Genomic DNA, 21,737 nt, shown 5'->3' on the forward strand with positions numbered 1-21,737 from the left:
ATCGCCACTTACATACTTATATATTGAACACAATGAAAGATTTCGGTGATAATCCATCCCGTAAAATGTTTTAAGGCAGATGTATTGGGTCGAGGGTAGTTGTGTTGTACCGTAGCAACGCCAAGATCCAAAACGACTTGTACGGGGAAATGATACAGGGCTTCTTTGGAAAAACTTATTAAATTCGTAGTTTAACAATGGAAGCAAATGTCTGAAAGTCTAGGTTTTAATTTCTATTGGCTTTTTTCTATTAACAATATATAGCAATCGTATACATATTTCACATAAGTCAATAATGATATACAACATAATTTTAAATTTATAATGAACTTGCCATTCTGACAAGTATTATAAAAGGCTGTCAAATCATACTGGAATATAACTATAATATTTATTCACATCAAACATGATAATGAAATGCTACTGTGCATTTTAATGGGCAAAAAAAATACATTTGCATAAAAGTATTTTCTCATTAATTGCAACGATATAAAATACTATGTGGTCGTATCGAAATATTTTTGCAGGTTTTGGCAACAGAACTACTAACATAAATCTTATAAAATCATTTTTCAAAATAATTCAATGTGTTAACTACATTTGCATTTCTATTGTGCAGTCGAATTCTGGAAAATGATTCATAAGTGTATCTCAACAGACCTAAGAAATTTCCATTATGCATAAGGCAAATTTTAATTAATTTTCATTCAATTTTATTTGTTTGAATGTTAAAACAGATTTTTGAATATTTAATGTAAATATAAAAAATCTACGTAGTCAGGCTACATCTATAATATTAATGAAGCAATGCCACTTAAAGTAATATCTATAGATGACAATACAGGATTAGAACGCATATTTTTGTGAGGATCAATTGACATTTACAGATGATTTGATCTACCCCGATATTTAAATAGCCCTCCAATATGTAAGCATACACACACAAAAAGAATACAGATATATAAAATTGTAACAAAATAAAAACAAAGAGTAGTTTTTTGTTTCTTGAGATAGATTTTGAAAAATATTTCTTAAGAGTTTGTATGATCTATAGAAAAGGGCCTGTTGTATTTGTAGCATTTGAAAAATGATTTTAAAAATATTTTGAACTCAAACCGACTATGGACATAACTAGTACAACGTTTATCTCATTTAATTCGTGTGTCATAGAATTTGAGAATTAAAATGTATTCGGAAGTCAGTTTTTGTGTTATTTGAGTTAATGATCAACTTTTAAATCACATTGCTACATCGGTTTTCTAAGACCCCAATGTAGCAAAAATATTGTCTACTATACATGACAAAGATGTTGTTGTACCAGCAGACAAAGCCCAACACAACATTGTGTTTGTCTGCAAAATGTTTTACATCCAATGTTTTTTATCAGAGGTAAACGTAGATAATAACGGCAGTGATAAGACCTATACTGCTACCACACTCTCCAAAGAAGAGATTTTGAAAAACCATAAATCTGTGCTATCCTCCTTTGGTCTTTCTACAAAGGACGATGATTGTGAGTTATCGTCCTTGTACTGGATTCTTAAACTCCACAAAAATCCATACAAACTACGTTACATAGCTGGATCTGCAAAATGTACCACCAAACCTCTTTCAAAACGTTTAACTTCTATATTCACAGCTGTCAAAGAGGGTCTGCAGTCCTACCACAACACTTGTTACTCCCGTAGTGGTATTAATTCAATGTGGATCCTGAAATATTCGAAAGATCTTCTGGAGACCACCAGTTTAAGACTATTATAATATAATATCATTAAAACCTATGATTATTCAACACTGTGTACTTTTATTCCCAATACTCAGTTAAAATCCCGACTTACAAACCTTATACATCGTTGTTTTTCAAGAAAAAGATGGTACACCTAGATACAAATATATAGTTCTTGGTAGAGATTCCTCCTTTTTTGTAAGAAATAATACAAAATCATCTTCCAAATATACAGAAGACGATGTTTACAAAATGCTGGAATTTTTGATCGACAACATATTTGTCCAGCTTCCATATATTACTGTTAAATTATTTATTTGCATAGGCATAAAGTAAAAACGAAATATCGGTTGATGCTCATGTGACATAAATCTTAATAGCAAATGGAAAATAAAAATAGAGCACACTGTATAAAACAAGCCATTTAATTAAAAATTCAGAATGATTCTCTTCATAATATATAGTACATTCAAGATTTATTTTTCAGTAATGTCTGTGTAATATCACTGATAATTCATGATAAGATGCTGGCAAACTAGAGGCAAATTACCATTATTACATTAAATATGACAATAACGTATTCTCTTTTGCTTTTTAGAGAAATAAACATTTGTTTTACCTACTAATCAATTGTAATATATCAGTTAAAGCAAGAACATTTACAGTCTAGAGTATTTCTTTAATAAGTTTAACCGTTGCTGATAATTGTTAGTAGAAGTAAGCCAGTATCCCCCATCAGCTACAATAGTTGTTCCAGTCAATAGTTTGGCAGCATCGCTGACTACATACAATACTGTATCTCCAATTTCTTGCCGAAGTCCAATCCTTTGTATTGGTATCGACTTTGTGAATTCGACATTCAAATGGGGTCCTCCTAGAGGACATGAATAATAAACATCAGGATGAGTATTTTCCCACTGTTATGGTTAATACATATGAAAGGTGATATATGTGTATGAAGCGTTTTGACGTAACTCATGTCATATGAGATTTTTATTAATAATTGGCCCTTCTAGTACATACGTGTATATAATGCTTGTATTTACTTGCAGTAGAAGATTTTTTTGGAATGCTTTTGATTTTCAAAGCTATATGAATTATTTGTATATTCTCTGTGCTTAGCTTGGTTCGTGAATACATTTTGGTTCTTTTGTGTCGTACGTTTCTCTATCTTGTGTTGTGATTTTGGTGTTCCAAACGATTATCGATCTTTTCCGTATTACTACTTGTTCTTCATATCAAACCTATCGAAGTAACAGTATGAACAATGACTAGTGAAACTGAGAACAACAAACAAAGCAAAGCTTATGTTGTACTACTGGTGTTATAATATTGTGGATAAACAATGACAAATAATTATTGTAGGCAAATACATCTTTGATGGCTAACCATTCATTAGTAAAACAATATTGAGTTGAAAATGTGAAGTTATTACAGGAATGTGTACAGTGGAAGTACCAGCTAAACCTGTTCAGAACATCAGTCTAAAATGGTCCATTAGGTATAGCAACATTTTATACAATATCACCTTAACATGAAATTGACTACCCTTGTGTGGCCTTTGTGAAATCACAGACAGAATATGTCATTTGTAAAATAATTTCTAATATTAAGCTTCCACACAGTAGGATAAGGAGATGATTATTGATAAGTGAAAGAAACATTAACTAGAGCTGTTTACATTTTCATTTACTCTTTATTATGAAAAAATTATAACAACGTCATTTAAGTTGGTCAGTAGCACAGATTACAATCATTTAATACAAAAATAAAACATGGGTTACACTACGTAGTTATTAAAAAAAACCGTTGTAATTAATACATCTACCCAATACATATCATACTGAAAATAAACAGATACCGTCTAGTGTACACATTCGGTTATAACACAAGGCAAGTGTTACCTATAAAAGGAGTAAGTTGTTTATATTGACACACGTATTTTAAAAGATAATGCCTTTTACAGTTTTGCTTCAACTAGGATTTATTTTTTTCTATATATCTTAACTAAAGTACAAGATGCAAGCTATAAACATTTAATGTTGCTTTTTATTACCATTGGTATTACAAGTTAACTTCCGGTCACTCTCAATGCTTCTAAGATCAAGGGTTAAATTCGCACTGACTACCATTATAATGAATTCGTCCTCTATGATAATTCGGCATTTACTTCAAAACCTTGAACTTAATATAAGTTTTTTTTTTGTTTTAATATTTACTTCAACAAAGCCATAAATCTTGTTAATATTCACTATCCATCTGATGTCTATGTCTATGTAACGCAGGTGGATAGTGAATATTTGAATGATGTGATGATTTGGAATAATACTAATGTTAGAGAATCTATCTAAAAACACATATACTTACTATAATAAAATATTATATTTTCTCATTTCCTTGAATTATATTTTGTATATGCAACTTTTTTACAGTGTGGATGTGTTCGTAGAATGTGTTAAAGTGTTAGTCATTGTAAGAATCAGGCAGTGGGTGAAACCAGGGATGAAAAAACCCATCGTTTTGAAAATTAAATATGACTATTTGCACCATCAGAATCAGGGAAAAGACAAACAATCCATATCACTCTGGTGCATTTGAGTTATGATTTCAGTAAAATGCTCTGAAAATGGTAATTTCAAAGGCAAAATAACTTTTTTTTTATTGAAATGCAAATCTAGGGATACAGAGATCACATAATGGTCTTTTTCCAATAGAGAAAGCATCCTTGATAGAAAAGTTGGGGTTTTTACATGTATGTTTCTGGTTTTTTTTCCCCATTTTTCCAGATTCTTACAAACACTTGCACTTAACTGACAAGAAGCAGTGGTGCGTTTAAAATCTGGTTATGTAATGACAAACTATTAAAGCAATCGTCTTAAAATATTTACGAAAACTATAATGTCTTGCAATAAAATTAATCACACATGGGGCAATAATATGAACGGGAAAATTCACAGTTTAGAATATTTCTTCAACAAAGATTTCATTTGATAAAAGTTATTGTCATCAGTTAGCCAGCATCCTCCATCTGCTATTATGGTCGTCCCTGTTAGTAGTTGGGCAGCATCACTGACAACGTATGCTACGGTATCTGCAATATCTTGTCTATACCCTATTCTCTGTATTGGTATTTTCTTCAGGAGTTCCTCTGTTAGAGAATGTCCTCCTGATTGACACAAAATACTGCTTGTCAAGAATTATTTTAAAACCTAAACGTAATTTGCTCTCGAGATGAATACCTCTGAAGGGGAATTCTTTTTTTGTTAAATCTTATCAGTAGGTTCAAAATAAAACGGTTGGTAAATCACAAAATCCACTTAATAAGATTATGAGAGGATAACACAAGATTATCGCCTACTATCTTTCTAACATTCTATGTATATAAACTTGAAATAGGATAGAAGACATGTGCCGGTGGAAAAAAACTGAGAAACAACTCCAACCGCAAATATTTATTTAATGTTTGTGAAATGAGAAAATCCAAAACTACCATATAACTTTAAACCTTACATTTATCCTTAAAAGTCTAAGCTTTCTCCTTTTTTTAGAAGAAAAAAGTTTTTGCAAACTAAAGCATAAGAAGCGTGTTACAATTGTTGAAATTAAAACAACACTGTAAAAAGTCAAGACTTTGTTATACAACAAACAAAACGTATTTTTCAATGTAGATCGAGAGTTTTGTTTTATTATTTCTTTTTTGTTTTTTTTTGTTTTTTTCATGTTGACATTTTTGGAACTACTCGGCATTTCTGCAACCTTAAACAAAATGCTTTTGTAACGAGAAAGGACGAGTAGTTCTGATTATAGACTAAAGGGACATGACAATGGTAATTCATCAATGTTTTGTTGACGGTTTTATTTTATCGGAAAGTACAAAGACGTTAAATGTCAGTAATAGTACTGAATTTGGAGTGGAATCTGGCATTATTCTAAAGATATCAAAAACAAAACGTCAAATGCGAAGTGTAAATTAAACAAAATAATTGACAACAAATTAACATGGAGTATGTAAGGACATACAATTTTCAAAGTTGTCTGTTTACTCCAAAGCTGCTCAAGAAATGGAAAATGATATTTCATTTTTTTCTACAGTTTTAATTAAATGTAATGTACCCATCTTTGCCAAAACTTAAAAGGATATTTATAATGTTTTCTCAAAACAGTTGCTTTGCCAGTATACTTAACACAACTACACACCAACTAAATATGTAGTTCATAAAGTAGGACAATTATCACACTGTTACTACAGTTCACAAAGCGTAATCAAGGAAACCAAGGTTATAGCGGTTATCAAAAGAATGCAATCCAGGGACAAAGACCAGACATGGAAAACAGACATACACAACAAAGAACATAAAGTAACTAAAATCATACATACAAAGTAACAAAAGCAAATGAGCAACTCGGACTCCACTAAAAACTGGGAGCATGGACCAGGTGCACCGGTTGGGTAAGCGTCCTCAGCTTTTCTAGAAACACCGGCCGAGTTGCTCATAAAAAGTCAAGTCCGGGGTAGAAAAACGAGGAAAAGAAAAAAATATGACCCGTTGAATAAATCATTTTTCATGGTGGACATGGATACACCATAACGATCCACGAGTTCATGATAACGACCATAAAACTTTTTGTAGCAACATAACCCTGTACCAGAAGCCCATTTGTTAGAGGTCTAGCGCGATACAAAGTCTGCGTAGTTTCGGCAAGCTCTGACATAACGTATGAGTTGTGATATGAACATTCCATACGCAGGTGCTGAAGGAATGTTGCCACAGATGAAAGGAAAGTTGACAATTCTGAATGAAAAGTCAACACGTTTGTCGTAAAGTTTGGTCAATAATTTTCCTTTACCATCGATTTCTAAGTGTAGTTCGGTGAAGATATGAGGCTGACCTTACAGTGTTTGCAGTATCCTTTATCTCAAGTTCTTTGGGGTAGATGCGATGTATCAAATCACCAAAAATAGGATTGTTTAAAGATAATACGTCATCCATATAGCGGAAACTGAGATTAAAGGATCTAGCCAAACACTATTTTTTCTTTCGGATCAAATCAGCTATAAAGTCAGCCTCATAAGAGTGAAGGAATAGGTCAGCAAGTAGAGGAGCACAATTTGTTCCCATTGGAATGCCGACCATTTGTTGAAAAACACGGCCACCACACTGGACAAATATGTTGTCAATTAAACATTCAAGCATTTTGTAAACATCTTCCTCTGTATATTTAGAAGATGTTTTGAAATTATTTCTTATAAAGTATGATGAATCTCTACCAAGAACTATATATTTGTATCTAGGTTCACCATCTTTCTTGGAAAAACCACGATGCTTAATGTTTTTAAGTCGGGATTTCAACTGAGTATGGGGAATAGAAGTATAGCGTTGAAAAATCATAGGTTTTAATGCTATTATATTCAGATAGTCTTGAACTGATTGTATCCAAAAGATCTTTCGAATTTTTCAGGATCCACATTGAATTAATACCATTACGGGAGTAACAGAGTTGTGGTAAGACTGTAGACCCTCTTTGACAGTTGTGAGTATACAAGTTAAAAGTTTTGAAAGAGGTTTGGTGGTACATTTTCCAGATCCAGCTATGAAACGTTGTTTGTACGGATTTTTGTGGAGTTTAGGAATCCAGTACATAGACGGTAAATCACAATCATCATCCTTGGTAGAAAGACCAAAGGAGAGTTACACAGATTTATGGTTATCCACATTCTCTTCTTTGGAGATTGTGGTACCAGTATAGGTCTTATAACTGCTTTTATTTTCTACGTCTAAATTTGATAATGAACATTTAATGTAAAACGTTTTGCAGACAAAAACAATTTTGTTTTGGGCTTTGTCTGCTGGTACGACAACATATTTGTCATGCATATTAGACAATGTTTTTGCTACATCGGGGTCTTTGAAAACTGATGCAGCTTTGGCACTCAATGACCTACTTAAAACTTTCATTCGTTTCAAGATTAGACTTCACGGCCTTTAACCACTCTGACAGAGAATCAATGTCTTCTTGTTCTCGTTTAATCCATTTTCTTGCATAGTCCTCGACGGCATCAATAAGAACTTTAAAGTTATAATTCCAATTTATGGAGCGTGGTTCACGGTACTTGGGACCTTTAGAAAGGATATTACAAAGAGATTCGTTTTCGATGATGGTTAAATTTCCCGTAACAAAGTGACCAAAAGGACCATATTTGAATGGAGAGTTTTTGCAAGAACAGTCAAGTGGTTTAGCCTTGAAGTCCTCAATCTCGAGGTTCTGCAATAGCCTTTTATAATTGAATATTTTAGATGCAATGGGTGAAGTATAGGAATATGAAATAATTGGTATGGATTTGTCTTTGAAATATAGGGAAATTTGTTGGTTACGTTTTTGTGATGGAGGATGTTGGCCAAATTAATTGCATCTATACCTTTGTTGACAAACGTTAGTGGAAGAAATGATCGTTTTTCTTCATCTTGACTTTTCACACAAACTGGTTTAAAGAGTCTGTGGAAACCAACATCCAAAATGATGGCAAAAAGTCTGTATAATGATTAGGTGGGGTCAGAAACAGGAGTGTCCAAATTTATTTTGTAATGGGAGTGTAGTAGAGTGAGAGGTATAGAATAAAGTTTGGTTCTAATGTGATGAAGTCCAAGAGATTTTTGTATGAAAGGAAGGAAACCATCTATGGAGACATCATGTAACTTAGGTGACGTATAGTGGCGACGGCCATGACTCCTTTCCCGTCGTGGAATTTTGTTAAATAAATTCATCACATTTATGCTATTGTTATATTTGCGTGAAAGGTTTCCTATACTTCTGATGTTGTCACTGCATCCGTAAGGTATTGCAATACCTAGTCTGCGTATCCAGTACTCCTCTCTTTCCCTACGATAGTTTTTACTTAGAACGGGACTGTTCGTAGGATGGTAATTTTTTCTAAAATACGAACTTTCATAGAGAGGATTGAATGATCTTGTTGATTAAAATGTTGATAAACTGTCGGGAATTTGGCGGTGTTAATTTCCGAGGGATGGCCGCACATTCTTTTGTTTAATCGTTCTTGCGTTTCTCCGACAAAAGTGTGATTTTCAGCACAATGTATTTCAATTATAAAGGTACCTTAACTGTTGACCATTTTTTCTTATTAAACTCTTCAGGGTGAAGCCAAAAAAGCAATAGGTTTGTCATCGTTCTATTAACAAATCTGTCTTTTAATTACACATTTGTATGCCCAATTATAGCAAACTTATCTACAAAGTCTATTAGTGTCATCAATGGGCCCCAAATTTTCTCACAAAATCAGTTAATCCTATAGTGAGACCAGTAACCTAGGGCCAAGTTTCACTCAGCTGGTTTGTTGAACCCAACTGTCACATACAGGACAAATTGTAATGGCCTAATCTACTGAATCATTCAGTCTAAGCTACACCGCAAACTGCACTCTTTTCAGCCATTTAATCATTCAGTATCACCAATGAGACCATTTCTACCCTCAAAATCTATTACATCTTTCAGTCTCATCTATACCGCAAATTGCAATCCTTCAATGTCACAAATTAAGCTCACCTTATCTATCGGATCTTTCAGTCTCGACTATATAGCAAAATGTACTCACCATTTACATTTAATCTTTCAGTGTCACCAACGGGTCCATCTGCGCTCACCTTATCTATTGATTTTTTTACCTTTACGGCAAATTGTACTCATTACATCTATTGAATCTTCCAGGCTCATCTACAGACCAATGGTAATCACCTATCCTATAAAAACATTTCAGTCTTATCTACATGACTATTTGTACTAACCTAATATATTGAATCTTTCAGTCTCACCTGCAGGACAAGTTGTACTTACCTAATCGATTAAAACCTTCAGTCTCACCTACAAATGTACATGACTAATGGTTCTCACCTAATCTACTGAATCCCTCGGTGTCCCCAATAGGACCAGGGGCTACACACATAACTCGTACGCCATCTCCTCCCCACTCTACTGCTAAATGTCTCGTCATTGCCTCTGAAAAAATAAAACATATAAAAATGATACTAAGGTTATTTAAAATGTTTAACAGTAGTTTGCTACATGTGTAAAACAGAACAAACGAATGAAATGTTGTTTGAAATATGTTTGGTTGATAATGCTGTAAAACAAATTATGTAAAAAAAATGCTTACACATGTTATCGTTTTCATAGGTAGTTTTATAATAAGCAGGGTCAGTCCGTCATTCATTCATTTCTTTCATGTGTAAATGTCTATTTTTGTACATTTACATACAACAAAATCAGGATATATTAACAGGTAGAATGATATAACATTACAAAAATAGCCCTTTTTTCGGTTAAAACAGCTTTCATCAGTTCAAGACTACGGTGTATATGTATATTTGCTGTAATACAAACCAATAGCAGCCTTGGCGGAGCCTGCGTGTGTCTGAAGTGACTGGCCCCTGACTTGTAAAGTGGCTGTTATATTAACTATAACTCCGCCATGGTCCTATAATTATGAAGAAAATCAGACTATACGTCTATCAATCACCGATTTATAAAAATATAATAACACTTTTTAATGAGGCAATACACTGTTTGACTAATTTCATGTCCTTATTAACGCAAAACTTATGATGGACAAGAAGGTGTTAACCAGAAGCTGAGACAGACCTTTTGATAACGTAACACAACAATTTATTTTTAGTACCAGTCTATATAAAATTCAGACACTGCCTAGGTAGAGGTGATTCAAGTGTAGAAAAACCCATCGAACGAACTATTCTCTTTCGGTCTGCATATGCTTTATTTTTTCGTAACTACGGTCCTCCCTCTCTCTCTGTATTCAGTCTGTATATTTGGGGAAATCTTACAGTTATCTTTCACTACCAATAACCGAATCAAACTAAATCAAGGGCAACTCTTATACAGTGCCAATTTCATAATCAATCTATATATCTTTTATCTCGAAAATAAATGCAACAACAGAGTGACAAACTAAGGCTGGTCATGTGATTGGTAACTAAGTGAATTACGTGGGTCTTTGACAAAAGTCATGCTTGAATAACCTCCTGTTTGATTCTTATAAAGACTGATACTTCTACACACGAAAGTAATTAATCCCGTCTCTATAGATTACTTTACAGGTAATTACTTTTTTTTTCCTAAATGAAGTATGTACACCCAGGTGGACGTCCGTCAGGATTCAATTTTCAAACGGTCATTCATAGACGGTATTGACTACTGGCCTAATGTGGTCTAGAACAAAACGTGCTTATTCTCTTCATTATTTGTTTCTTAAGTTTCGTATGATGATACATTTTAGATGCCAACTTAAATAGCTTATTATCAATCGTAACTATGGGCATCTTATGTCATTATTAAATCATTATGATATTATTATTCAATCCGAACCAACCTTTTGCCATTCAATAATGGTTATTACTAACTACTTTCTCTTATTTCACAGACGAAGATGATCTAGCTTATGTCCTTAATGATAAAATGTTACAGAACCCGCCTTAATACTTGTAGGACAAACTCGAACTAAATTTCTTAATTTTAGCCAATAGTAGAATGTAAAAATTTACGTAACAATATTAGTTTTGGAGGAAATCAAATTCAAGACTAAACCTAAAGGCTAAAACATAGGAATGTCCTGTTGAAAATATGCTTTAAAGGCTAGTATCATAAAATTGAAAGTGGTTCAAGGCTTTGCTTTATTTCTGTCTACCCTTGTACAACATAGGTTTGCCAGAATAGATGATATATAAGTAATATGTGAATAAATATTTTTCATGAATTGTATGACTCCCGCCGAGTAAATCAGCCGGGTTTGTGGTAAAAATTATTTATAATTATGGATTTTATGTTTTATAATAAAAAAAAAGTCTACCTATGGTAAAGCAAATTCCATCATTCTTTTCACCCGCAATTTCAATCCTGTAAAATTGGAAATGTTTTTGACAATCTGTCTATTGTAAGGCGTACCCACACACTTAGAAAAGGAGAGTTGCTAGCCGGGATTCCTCGGAAAAAATGGAGTGCCAGGGCATCATTTGCCATTTTTGTCAATTTTAAACAAATAACCGACAAACTTCCAAATAGAAAGCAGGGGTGCCAACTCCCTGCACCCTCCATCTGGATCCGCAACCGGGTCGATTAAGGGTGTTGGCATCATACAACCAAAATCATTAGCAGTCAATACCGTCTCTAGACCACTGTAATTACATTTTCTACTCGGTAATGAAAGTGCAAAAAAGCGGAAATCTGAAGAGTCAACCAAGCCAAAATCTGTAAATAGTCATGTTTTTTTCTTATCCAATACCAGTGTTTTTTTCCGAATTCTTAATATTGCGCAACCCCACTTCTCAATCTTCTTGAATAATTTGAACACCCACTGTTTTAGAATTTAATCAACCATTTTTTGTAAAACTTTGTTGCTTGCGGCACACCTGTTTGAATGCAAGTATGTTGTACATATTTTTTGTAAATACATTATACTTACACTGCAAATCGATTTTACTTTGAAAACATAATGCTATGAGGAAAATGTTTCACGTGTCAAAAAGGAAAAGTATTATTGATTACAAACAATATACCTTAAAATATTTGTCATAGACAACTTTGCTGACATTAAACGTGCCGTGGGCATCAATTTCCATAACTGTTTTGAAAGCATTAAATGATAAACTGGAAGCCGGTGCTAGGAAATTTCCTGCTGCTCCTGAAATGGCAAATCATTTACTGAAAAAAACAGTCGACTAACTCAAACAAAATGTAGCACTTAAACATCAGCTAAAGCTACCGGTAATTCCACAGCGTGGATAATTTCTTATATGCGACTGTCTTCTATTAATTTAACTTCTTAAAAATATTGTTTACTACTAAGGAAAATATTGTTCATAGTGATAGTTCATATACTTCACGAGGTTTCACATTCACATGCAACAGATTGGTAACTGTAATCAACGAACCGTTAATGAGTATATCAATTCTTCCCATTTCAGCCAGAGCGTTATCTACGGCTTTCAAAATCTGTTCCGGCTACAAAACCAAGCATAAATTAAAAGCTACTGTAAATTGTCATCATCTAACATATATGGTATAGGTATAGTAAATACAATTTTCATGCAAAATGTAAAATTCAAGAAAAGAGTACAACGTCTTTAAAGTATACAACTTAACAAGCTCTGAATGCACATGGATTAGCAGTCTTTCTGAAAAATCAAACAGATGGTGATTCATTCATGTCAAAAACCCACCGAATTCAGTTTTATTTCTTGTTCAGAAACAGTTACTGATCACCTTATCAATCTTAGCTTTTCATTTCGCTGTTGAGGTAAAAATTATATATTGTACATAAATTGGTACTTTGCAAGAGTTATCGTTCCTGATTAGGTTTCAATTGGTTGATTTTAGTGTAATATGAATGTATGATTTTCTAAAAAGTGCAGATCTGAATGCAGAAATGATTAACATAATATGATAGTATAGCATATGTAGACTGAAAAACATCGTAAGTTTGGTGGGGTTTCACTTGACCATTGACAGTGTCTGAATTTTATGTGGACTAGTACTTAATGGACCCTGGGAATTATTTAATGCATCGCAATAGTCCTTTATTACTTCTAAGTGTGAAGGGGATGTAGCAGTAGGTTGTACTGCATTGCAGGTAGTAGTAGGTTTAAGGATTAATTCTTTGGCCGAAATGGTTGGTTACGGCCTGTAACCAAGCGATCTATTGTTTGACCCTTGGTAGGGACAGTACAGTTACATATGAAACTGTCTATGAAGAACAGATAAAGTAATAGTGATGTGGGAAAACTATCCTTAACAGTTAGAGTCTGATCATGCACAATTTTCTAGCCTTCAACAAACATCACTACTTTTTGCTCACCTTCATGAGCAGTACTAGATTCCGTACAACATCCTTAACACATGCATATGAAAATATTGCAGAAATACATTTTGCTAGAATTAGCTAACAAACGTTGCAATTAAGAAATTCATGTTTACAAAATTGAAAGAAAAGTTAACAACATCAACAGTTAAGTTGATACTTTAATTTTGAAACAAATGAAAGTTTTAAGTAGTCAATGAGTACCAATGCCACATCAGTTTTCAGAGACCCCGATGTCGCAAAAACATTGTCTACTATACATGACAAATATGTTGTCGTACCAGCAGACAAAGCCCAAAACAAAATTGTTTTTTGTCTGCAAAACGTTTTATATCAAATGTTTATTATCAGAGGTAGACGTAGAACATAATAGTAGTGATAAGACCTATACTGCTACCATACTCTCCAAAGAAGAGATTGTGTAAAACCATAAATCTATGCTACCCTCTTTTGGTCTCTCTACCAAGGACGATGATTATGATTTACCGTCTATGTACTGAATTCCTAAACTCCACAAGAATTTATACAAACAATGTTACATAGCTGGATCTGGAAAATGTACCACAAAACCTCTTTCAAAACTTTTAACTTGTATACTCACAGCTGTCAAAGAGGGTCTACAGTCTTACCACAACACTTGTTACTCCCGTAATGGTATTAATTCAATGTGGATCCTAAAAAATCGAAAAATCTTTTGGAGACAATCAATTCAAGACTATTATAAAAATATAATAGCATTAAAACCTATGATTTTTCAACACTGTATACTTCTATTCCCTATACACAGTTAAAATCTCGACTTAAAAACATTATATATCGTATTTTTTTTTCCAAAAAAGATGGTACACCAAGATACAAATATATAGTTCTTGGTAGAGATTCCTCATACTTTGTAGGAAATAACTCCAAATCATCTTCCAAATATACAGAGGAAGATGTTTACAAAATGCTGGAATTTTTAATCGACAACATATTTGTCCAGTGTGGTGGCCGTGTTTTTTGCATTGGGAACAAATTGTGCTCCTCTACTTGCTGACCTATTCCTTCACTCTTATGAGGCTGACTTTATAGCTGGTCTGATCCGAAAGAGAGAATATGGTTGAGCTAGATCCTTTAATCTCAGATTCCGCTATACAGATGACGCATTATCTTTAAACAATCCTAATTTTGGGTATTTGATACATCGCATCTACCTAAAGAACTTGAGAGAGTAGTCAAGGGAACCAAGGTTACAGCGGTAATCAAAAGAATGTAATCCAGGGACAAATACCAGACATGGAAAACAGACACACACAACAAAGAACGTAAAGTAACTAAAATCATACATACAAATTAACAAAAGCAAAGTCGTAAGGTTACTGTAAAAGAAACTTAACAGTAACTGACATTCTGATGGAAAATATTTATAATATAAGAAGTAATTAAGAACCATTTTCGTCGGCTGATAAAAGAACGATTGAAAGATACTTTTCATTTCGATCCAGAATATGTGCAGTCTAGACTAAGTAATAAAGAAATAATATCCAGACAAATCGCTAACGTTGTAAGAAGTTTTCAGAGAGATCATACTTGTTACTATAATGTTCTTCTCCAACTAGGATCAGATATATTTGATGTCTACAGATTATTTTGTTTGAATTCTGACTGATATCTAATCCAAGAGGCTTAATATTATATAATATTTAATTGGGTCATCGACCAGGAAGTTTCGTGCGACTGTTATTACTTTTTATAGCTATTGTGATTTTTTAATTAAGATTATTTTTGGTATTCTTCTGCATTCTTGTTTTACATGCCTTGGCCTTGTCCAGGGGTTAACTGTGAAACTTAACAGAAAAATGTCCGGTCATTTTTAAGGTTTCTAATTACACATAGCAGGTCTTTAGAGTTTTGAGATATGCAGGAACTGCTCACATTCCAAGTGTTCACTCCGGTTTTAGGGGATGGTGCTGTTTTTTTTTCTATGTGTATATTTAATTGTTTTTGTGTTGTTCCATATATATTCATTTTGGTGTTCCTGGCATTGCTTTGTCCATAATTTTCTTTGTTTATTATTGTCCATATTGTAAGGTCTTCACCTTTGCTAGGCAAGAAGGGAAGGGTCGGGGCCTTAGCCATTTTCTAGAAATTATTCTTCTTTTGAGAACGTTTTCTACACACTAACCTTCCTAACATCCATCTGTATAGGAACACATCTCCTCCCTGTTGCTCTCTGTAATATATCAGCGGATTGCTGGAGTTTGTCTTTACGTCTGCTGACTATAACTGTATCACATCCATGTCTATTGAAACAAAGACAAGCAGAATTTAGCAGTTCAAGCAAAACAGTGAGGGAAATCTCAGAATAAAAAACAGCGAAATAGTATCGATCTTACAATATATATAGAAAGCCGTGATAAAAATGCATTAATGATACTTTTCAACTCGAAAATAAATGTTACTTTTACAACTGAAAAATGGTAGTTCTCTGCCAAGATCTTGACATGTTTTGTTTTTTATCAACACTTCTCGATATATCCATCTATAGATTCTCCCTAGCTTTTCTCCAGTGTAATGTTATGACTTAATCATTTCTCTTCTTCTTAAGGATTCATTATAAATACACATTATCTGTATCAATATAGCAATACCTCATTAAAACTTCCGCAATCGTAAAACATATTCCTGATGCCCCACCTGTCACAAACGCAACCTTATCTCTGGAAAAGAAAGAAAACAAATAATAATCATCTCATATATAAATCATTTTTACGATTTATATGTCATGCATGCACTTTAAAAATGTATCAAAAGAACGCCCGACGTCAATTCATTAAAGAAATGTCAGAACAAAAAGCACGCATAAAAATATTTTATGTTATTTTTTTACTATTGTTCGGCTCTTTTTTTTGTGACCAAACATCATCGACAACATACGTAACTATTTTAAAACGGGCTTTCTAGACAAGTTCTGTCGTAATCCGTTTCTTATACAGAGAAGCCTGTTTAAGGAGGTAGATCTAAGTTCCAAATATTCGTACGAGTTGTGTCCTTACCCTAGATCTACCTCCTTAAATCGAGCCCCTTTTAGGTTTTACAATTAGTTCAGTTTAGACAAATTTTCGGTTTGCCAAAGTTAAAAATACATTTACTTAAACAAGTAAAAATGAATTGTGTCATTTATAAGTTTCTGGTATCGTAAGGCTTTATGATTATTCATGGGTCGGTTTAAATAGGTTTCACTACAATGAGACACAAAGAATTACAGAGCGTCAAATGAAACTTATCCAACCAAACATATAACATAAGCCCGGAAAATAAGCAGCATATATAATATCCACTAAAATTAGCACTGAACTCCGTGAACAGATTCTGATTTTGGAAGACATTCAGCTTATGCGCTAGTTGCTCATCAGTGACAGAGTTCTTTGAAAGAAGACATCTATTACATGTAGACACCTTTTGTTATGTTAAAAACGACAACTCATCAATTACGATGAACTTATATGCGGGTCCGCATACTGATAACAATGCTCAAGTAGTGTATCCTTATGATACCTACCCAGAAAATAAGACCACGATCTCTAACAAAACGTAGGAAGTAAAAACCTTATGATACGCTGGGGTTAGAAAGATAACAATAGGAAAATCAGTAATGGCCATGATTATTTGAAAGTTTGAAAGCTTCATAGTCTATTTCTAAATGAATACCATCATAAGAGACTTTAACATCAGTATTTATGTAGTCCCCTAGTTTCAGGCTTCATGGATATAATTACTCAGGTATGTACAACCACATCACGACAAGTCCAAATATGCCAATCATCATATATTTATATTAAGTGCGTCACTGTCTACCTAAGCCAAACATAAGAACGTCATCACCAATTATTTTTCTATTACATTGTATTATTATTTTGTTACCTAAGAATAACAAGTATGAATTTTCTTATAACATTAGACTGTTAACGGTGAACTACATTCTGAATTTCTGATGTCTACAAAATTAAGGTGTGTTCAGTCACAGACTTCCATTTTGATTTTTATATTTGCCTTTTAACATTCAATGGTGTTATAAACAAAAATATCAGTTTATTCTAAGATTTATTTCCATTGTCTATAAGGGCTAGATTGTAATATGACGTGTTATCACATAATTATTACAACAAAATAAGTTTTCTTCTTCAAAAGCCAATCGATTTGTTTCAGCTTAAAGCCGTTAAAATATAAGAAAATGATTTTAAAGGAAAGGCTTTTAAGTAGTTGTCTTTGTAAGAGTTATGCAAAATCTGAAAAAAAAAAATATGATACACCCAAAAAAAAAAAGGCTATATAATTTTATTTTTGAAATTAAGTTGTTTTATGGGCCTATATTATGAAATGATAGATTAGTAATGATGTAATTGAGTGTTATTTACAGAGTTATCTCCTTTAATTTTGAAATCTACGGTGCATTCTTTATAACTTTTATCTCCTAAGAACACAGGTTATATGAAAAAACCGAATGCTAATTTCTGTTTACTATGGCAATTTAAACAAAATTTCGAAAACAAAAATATATAGGCTTCTCACCCACTTTTGCACGATTCTTAGCAGGAGTGCTACTTAATTATGTTTCTAAGTTTCTATACTTTGAATTGACGATCAAGATTATTTTCTTTCTGGAATTTGAAAGAATCATCTTACAGTTTGAATTAAATGACGCTCAGTGACGCATTGGTAATATGAGGTCAAACATAATATCTTCTTTATACATGAACGTTTATTCGTTGTATCCTCTTTCGTCTACCACTGACTTGACATTTTATGAGCAACTAGGCGGGTGTTTATAGAGGATGCCTATACCCTACCGGTGCACCTGGTCCATGCTCCCCGTTTTTAGTGGAGTATGTACACATTCATTTATCTTAACTATCCAAAATTTCTACTTGTTAAATCCTGATGAAAAAGTAATTTGGCTACTAAGAAATAAAAATCTTGATTTATTGACTAATATTTGCAACCTTATAAAACAAAGCAAGATATAATCAAACTGTAAAATAACTTAATATTATGTGGATATTACACTGTCGTATGCGCTGACTTACAATCCAGCCTTTGGGAAACTCTCCCAGTTACTTCGTTCGAATTGGGAAGCCATTCAAAAACATCCTAAGCTTTCCAAAGTCTTTCCTGAGGCACCTGTTCTGGCATTCCGTAGACCTAGGAGTCTAAGAGATGCCCTGGTAAGAGCAAAGATTTCATCTCAGCCCAAACAAAAGACAACGGACCAGTGTCAACCGTGTAGAAATAAAAGATGTAAGACCTGTACCCAGATATTGCATACCCAATTGTTTAAAGGCTACTGTTCTGGAAAGGAATTAATGCGCCATTTTTGCAACGTGACTTACAAAACCGAAAACACTGTATACTTTCTCCAGTGCCGTTGTGATATGCAGTACGTTGGCGAGACGGAACAACCTTTCAACATGCGAATAAATGATCATGGCAGTGACTGCAAGTGTAAACCAGACCTATATCTAAGGCGCCATCTGAGATCTGCCGGATACATCCAGAAGGATCTCACAATTTAGCTGTTAAGATCATAGATCATAATAACAATCGGTCAAAAAGTAAAAGAGTATCTCGGGAAAGCTTTTGGATGAAAAAATTACAATTTCTCCAGATGGAATTAACGAGAAAAAATAATTCATTGTTAGGTCTTGGTCTAAATTAAGCTAGTACATTACTATGCTATACATCAGTACGCTGTATTATAGACTATAATTTAATTTGATTTTTCTTAATTGTTTTCCACATTTAATTCATTCTAGTTTTTATAAAAGCACTCCGTATTCGTTCTCATTCAGATTCCTGATCATTTGGTTATGTGTGCCTTTTATAGAGGTACAATCATCCACTACGCGATTCAGCTTCAGAATCTATGTTTTGATCTTGAACTTTGTTAGTTTTTTGCTGAAGAAGGATATTGGTTATCCGAAATATTCAATGTAAATTTTACCATCATTTGGTTATGTTATATAAATATTATTTTTTTCATGGGCGAAGTCTGGGAGTTGCCATGGAGCATTGTCCATTTGTGCCCTTTGCAAGGATGGCATTCCTGGTCTTGGAGCCCTAACTAGAAATTTCACAGAGGTTGTCATCCAATGAACTCATAATTTTAATCTTTTTGAATTGGTCAAAAAGATCATGTTTGTTATATAAAGTATCGCCCCTTGGTGTCCTCGGCGTTTGCATGGACCATCCAAAAAGCTGCTCCTCCTGCTCCGGACACAAGGATATAACAATTTGATCCTTGAATTTATAGCTAGCTGTGGTTTAATAGAACATATGCATATATTTTGCTCCTGACTCATCTCTGTCAAGTTGTACCCGACATCTCACATTTGCATACTATATTGTACTATGTGGCAAATCAGTCATTATAGTTCTTTGTTATATTTATCATGTTAGTTCAGGATAAGATGATGTTATAATTTTAATAAATGTAATGCATCATGCCCTCACACTCACATGCCCATTCATGTGGATAATAAAAGTTCTCCTGAGTTCTTATTTTTCTAGTCTAAATATATCCTAAAGTGGTTCATCCTCATAAAGGTGAACCTGAACTATATATTACCTCTTATGAAGAATGACAATTCAACTCACCGAAGCAGATCTTTCTGAAATGTGTACTTGTAGTTTTCTAAGCATTTTTCGGCTTTGTCCATGTTGAAATTATGACGTCCTACTTTATGAACCTTTTGACGATAGGGACACGCCCCTTTTTTATCTTTAAATTTTGGTAAACTAAATCTAAGCTTGAATAATACGTTTAGTTATTATATTTTTTTTGTCAGAAACTTATCAAAGTAGTCTTTTGCATAAAATAAAACTATCCTTATGCTTTATATGCAAGTCTATATCACGTGATTTTACGTGTCATGTGATAAGAAAAATAAGATGGCAGCTTACACTATGAAAATAGATTTCCACCAGAAAAGAGCGATCTTTATTCACTTTATGCTGTGTACGTACTTTTTTTCATCTAGTTTTTTTTAACCTAGCTGTATGAAAACTGGATTAATTATTTATGACAACACATGGATACTTTACTTTACAACAATGACTCAGACTAGCCTACATTGGCTACAAATGTAACTGTAAGCTCAAGACTAGGCCCACAATCCCTTATGAATCTGGGATTCCGTTTCTGAAGCTATTTTTTGATTTGGTCACTGTAGCATAATTCTTGGCCCATAATAATCCTAGGTCTGCCCAGATACAGCCTGTCAGTAATTTTGTATCCCCCATATTAGCTCAGTAGTGCCCATTCTCTTCCACAGAGTTATCGGTCATTCTATGCATCCACTCTGTAAGGAAGAGAAATGCTCTGTACATTGTAACTCTGCTTAGATAATTGGTCTTGTCAAGCCATGGTTCCAGGATAAATACAAAATATTGAACATATTTACTTTGATCCTTATATGACCCCAAAAAGTTAGCCATAGTCATTTTAGTCATCCATCATACATTTGTACAATTTGTACCTGACAACTTACAATGTAAATAATTTAAGGAGGTTGTGACTTGAACTGCATAGTGTTAAGAACCAAAGTAGGGCTGGAAACAAATAATCTCATAATGTCTGAATTGTGCAAAAGTATCTTGTTTATAAGTATATGAATCTTTTAAATATTGAACTGCAAGAGGAAAAGGAAAGGATATGGTGAAACAGTAAGAGTGATTTTTGGAAATTGTTACACTACACATAACTTTTCAGAATGAAGGACCAAAAAGATGCAAGAAACAATCAAATTGTTTATGTCTGGACATTAACTTGAGAAAATGTGAATGGGTCTCTCAAATTGTACCAAAAGGTATCATTCCACAAAAAGAAGATGTATTAATTTTTAGGGTTGTAATTTGAACTGTTTAGGAATTTGGGGCTAAAATGGGGAAACAAGTACTTAGATGTACCTTAGATGTACCTCTCGACAATAATTTGACTTAAGTAAATGAATCTCTTTGATATTGTATCACAAGGCACTGGTTTTTCTATTGATCATCATTTTCGTCATTGATAAAAGACTTTTTAGAATGACAAAAATAATCTAGTCTCATTTTGTCACTTGAAATCTTTGAAAGTACATCAAACATTAAGAA

At 33.4% G+C, this 21,737-nt stretch overlaps 2 protein-coding genes across 7 annotated transcripts in view; one reads left to right on the forward strand and one right to left on the reverse strand.

Annotated features, from left to right (window-relative positions):
- Window positions 1-2,130: 2,130 nt before the first annotated feature.
- LOC148619655 (peroxisomal 2,4-dienoyl-CoA reductase [(3E)-enoyl-CoA-producing]-like) lies at window positions 2,131-20,390 on the reverse strand. 2 transcript variants are annotated; one of them, XM_088579812.1, is made up of 8 exons: window positions 20,241-20,390; window positions 16,238-16,306; window positions 15,772-15,889; window positions 12,682-12,751; window positions 12,307-12,431; window positions 10,121-10,214; window positions 9,632-9,736; window positions 2,131-2,600 (listed from the first exon to the last, which is right to left on the reverse strand). In XM_088579812.1, the coding sequence occupies exons 1-8, from the start codon at window positions 20,300-20,302 to the stop codon at window positions 2,386-2,388; spliced, it is 858 nt and encodes a 285-aa protein (XP_088435938.1). In that variant the 5' UTR covers window positions 20,303-20,390; the 3' UTR covers window positions 2,131-2,385. The 2 variants fall into 2 exon arrangements, with proteins under 2 accessions (XP_088435938.1, XP_088435937.1); XM_088579811.1 differs by lacking the exon at window positions 2,131-2,600 and adding an exon at window positions 3,470-4,892.
- Window positions 20,391-20,513: 123 nt separating this feature from the next.
- LOC148619656 (heparan-alpha-glucosaminide N-acetyltransferase-like) overlaps window positions 20,514-21,737 on the forward strand; it is a 28,116-nt gene continuing 26,892 nt past the window's right edge. For 3 of the 5 annotated variants that reach the window (XM_088579805.1, XM_088579807.1, XM_088579806.1), the window contains exon 1: window positions 20,515-20,601. In XM_088579805.1, the coding sequence (XP_088435931.1) occupies window positions 20,535-20,601 (67 nt within the window). In that variant the 5' untranslated portion in view covers window positions 20,515-20,534. Of the gene's footprint in view, window positions 20,602-21,737 lie in introns of all 5 variants that reach the window. The other 2 variants (XM_088579809.1, XM_088579810.1) reach the window with 1 other exon arrangement.

The sequence above is a fragment of the Perna viridis genome, chromosome 4 (genome assembly GCF_037379345.1).
Source record: "Perna viridis isolate PV_CMFRI_1.1 ecotype Kerala chromosome 4, ASM3737934v1, whole genome shotgun sequence".
In the NCBI taxonomy this organism is placed as follows: Eukaryota; Metazoa; Mollusca; class Bivalvia; order Mytilida; family Mytilidae; genus Perna; species Perna viridis.

What these genes read in the sequence shown, in the direction of transcription:
- LOC148619655 (XM_088579812.1), bottom strand. Translation starts at nt 20,302, where the DNA reads ATGGACAAAGCCGAAAAATGCTTAGAAAACTACAAGTACACATTTCAG. An exon ending in ATTGCGGAAGTTTTAATGAG is followed by an intron (nt 15,890 to 16,237) that starts GTATTGCTATAT and finishes TTGTTTCAATAG; the next exon opens with ACATGGATGTGATACAGTTA. An exon ending in TACAGATGGATGTTAGGAAG is followed by an intron (nt 12,752 to 15,771) that starts GTTAGTGTGTAG and finishes TTGGTTTTGTAG; the next exon opens with CCGGAACAGATTTTGAAAGC.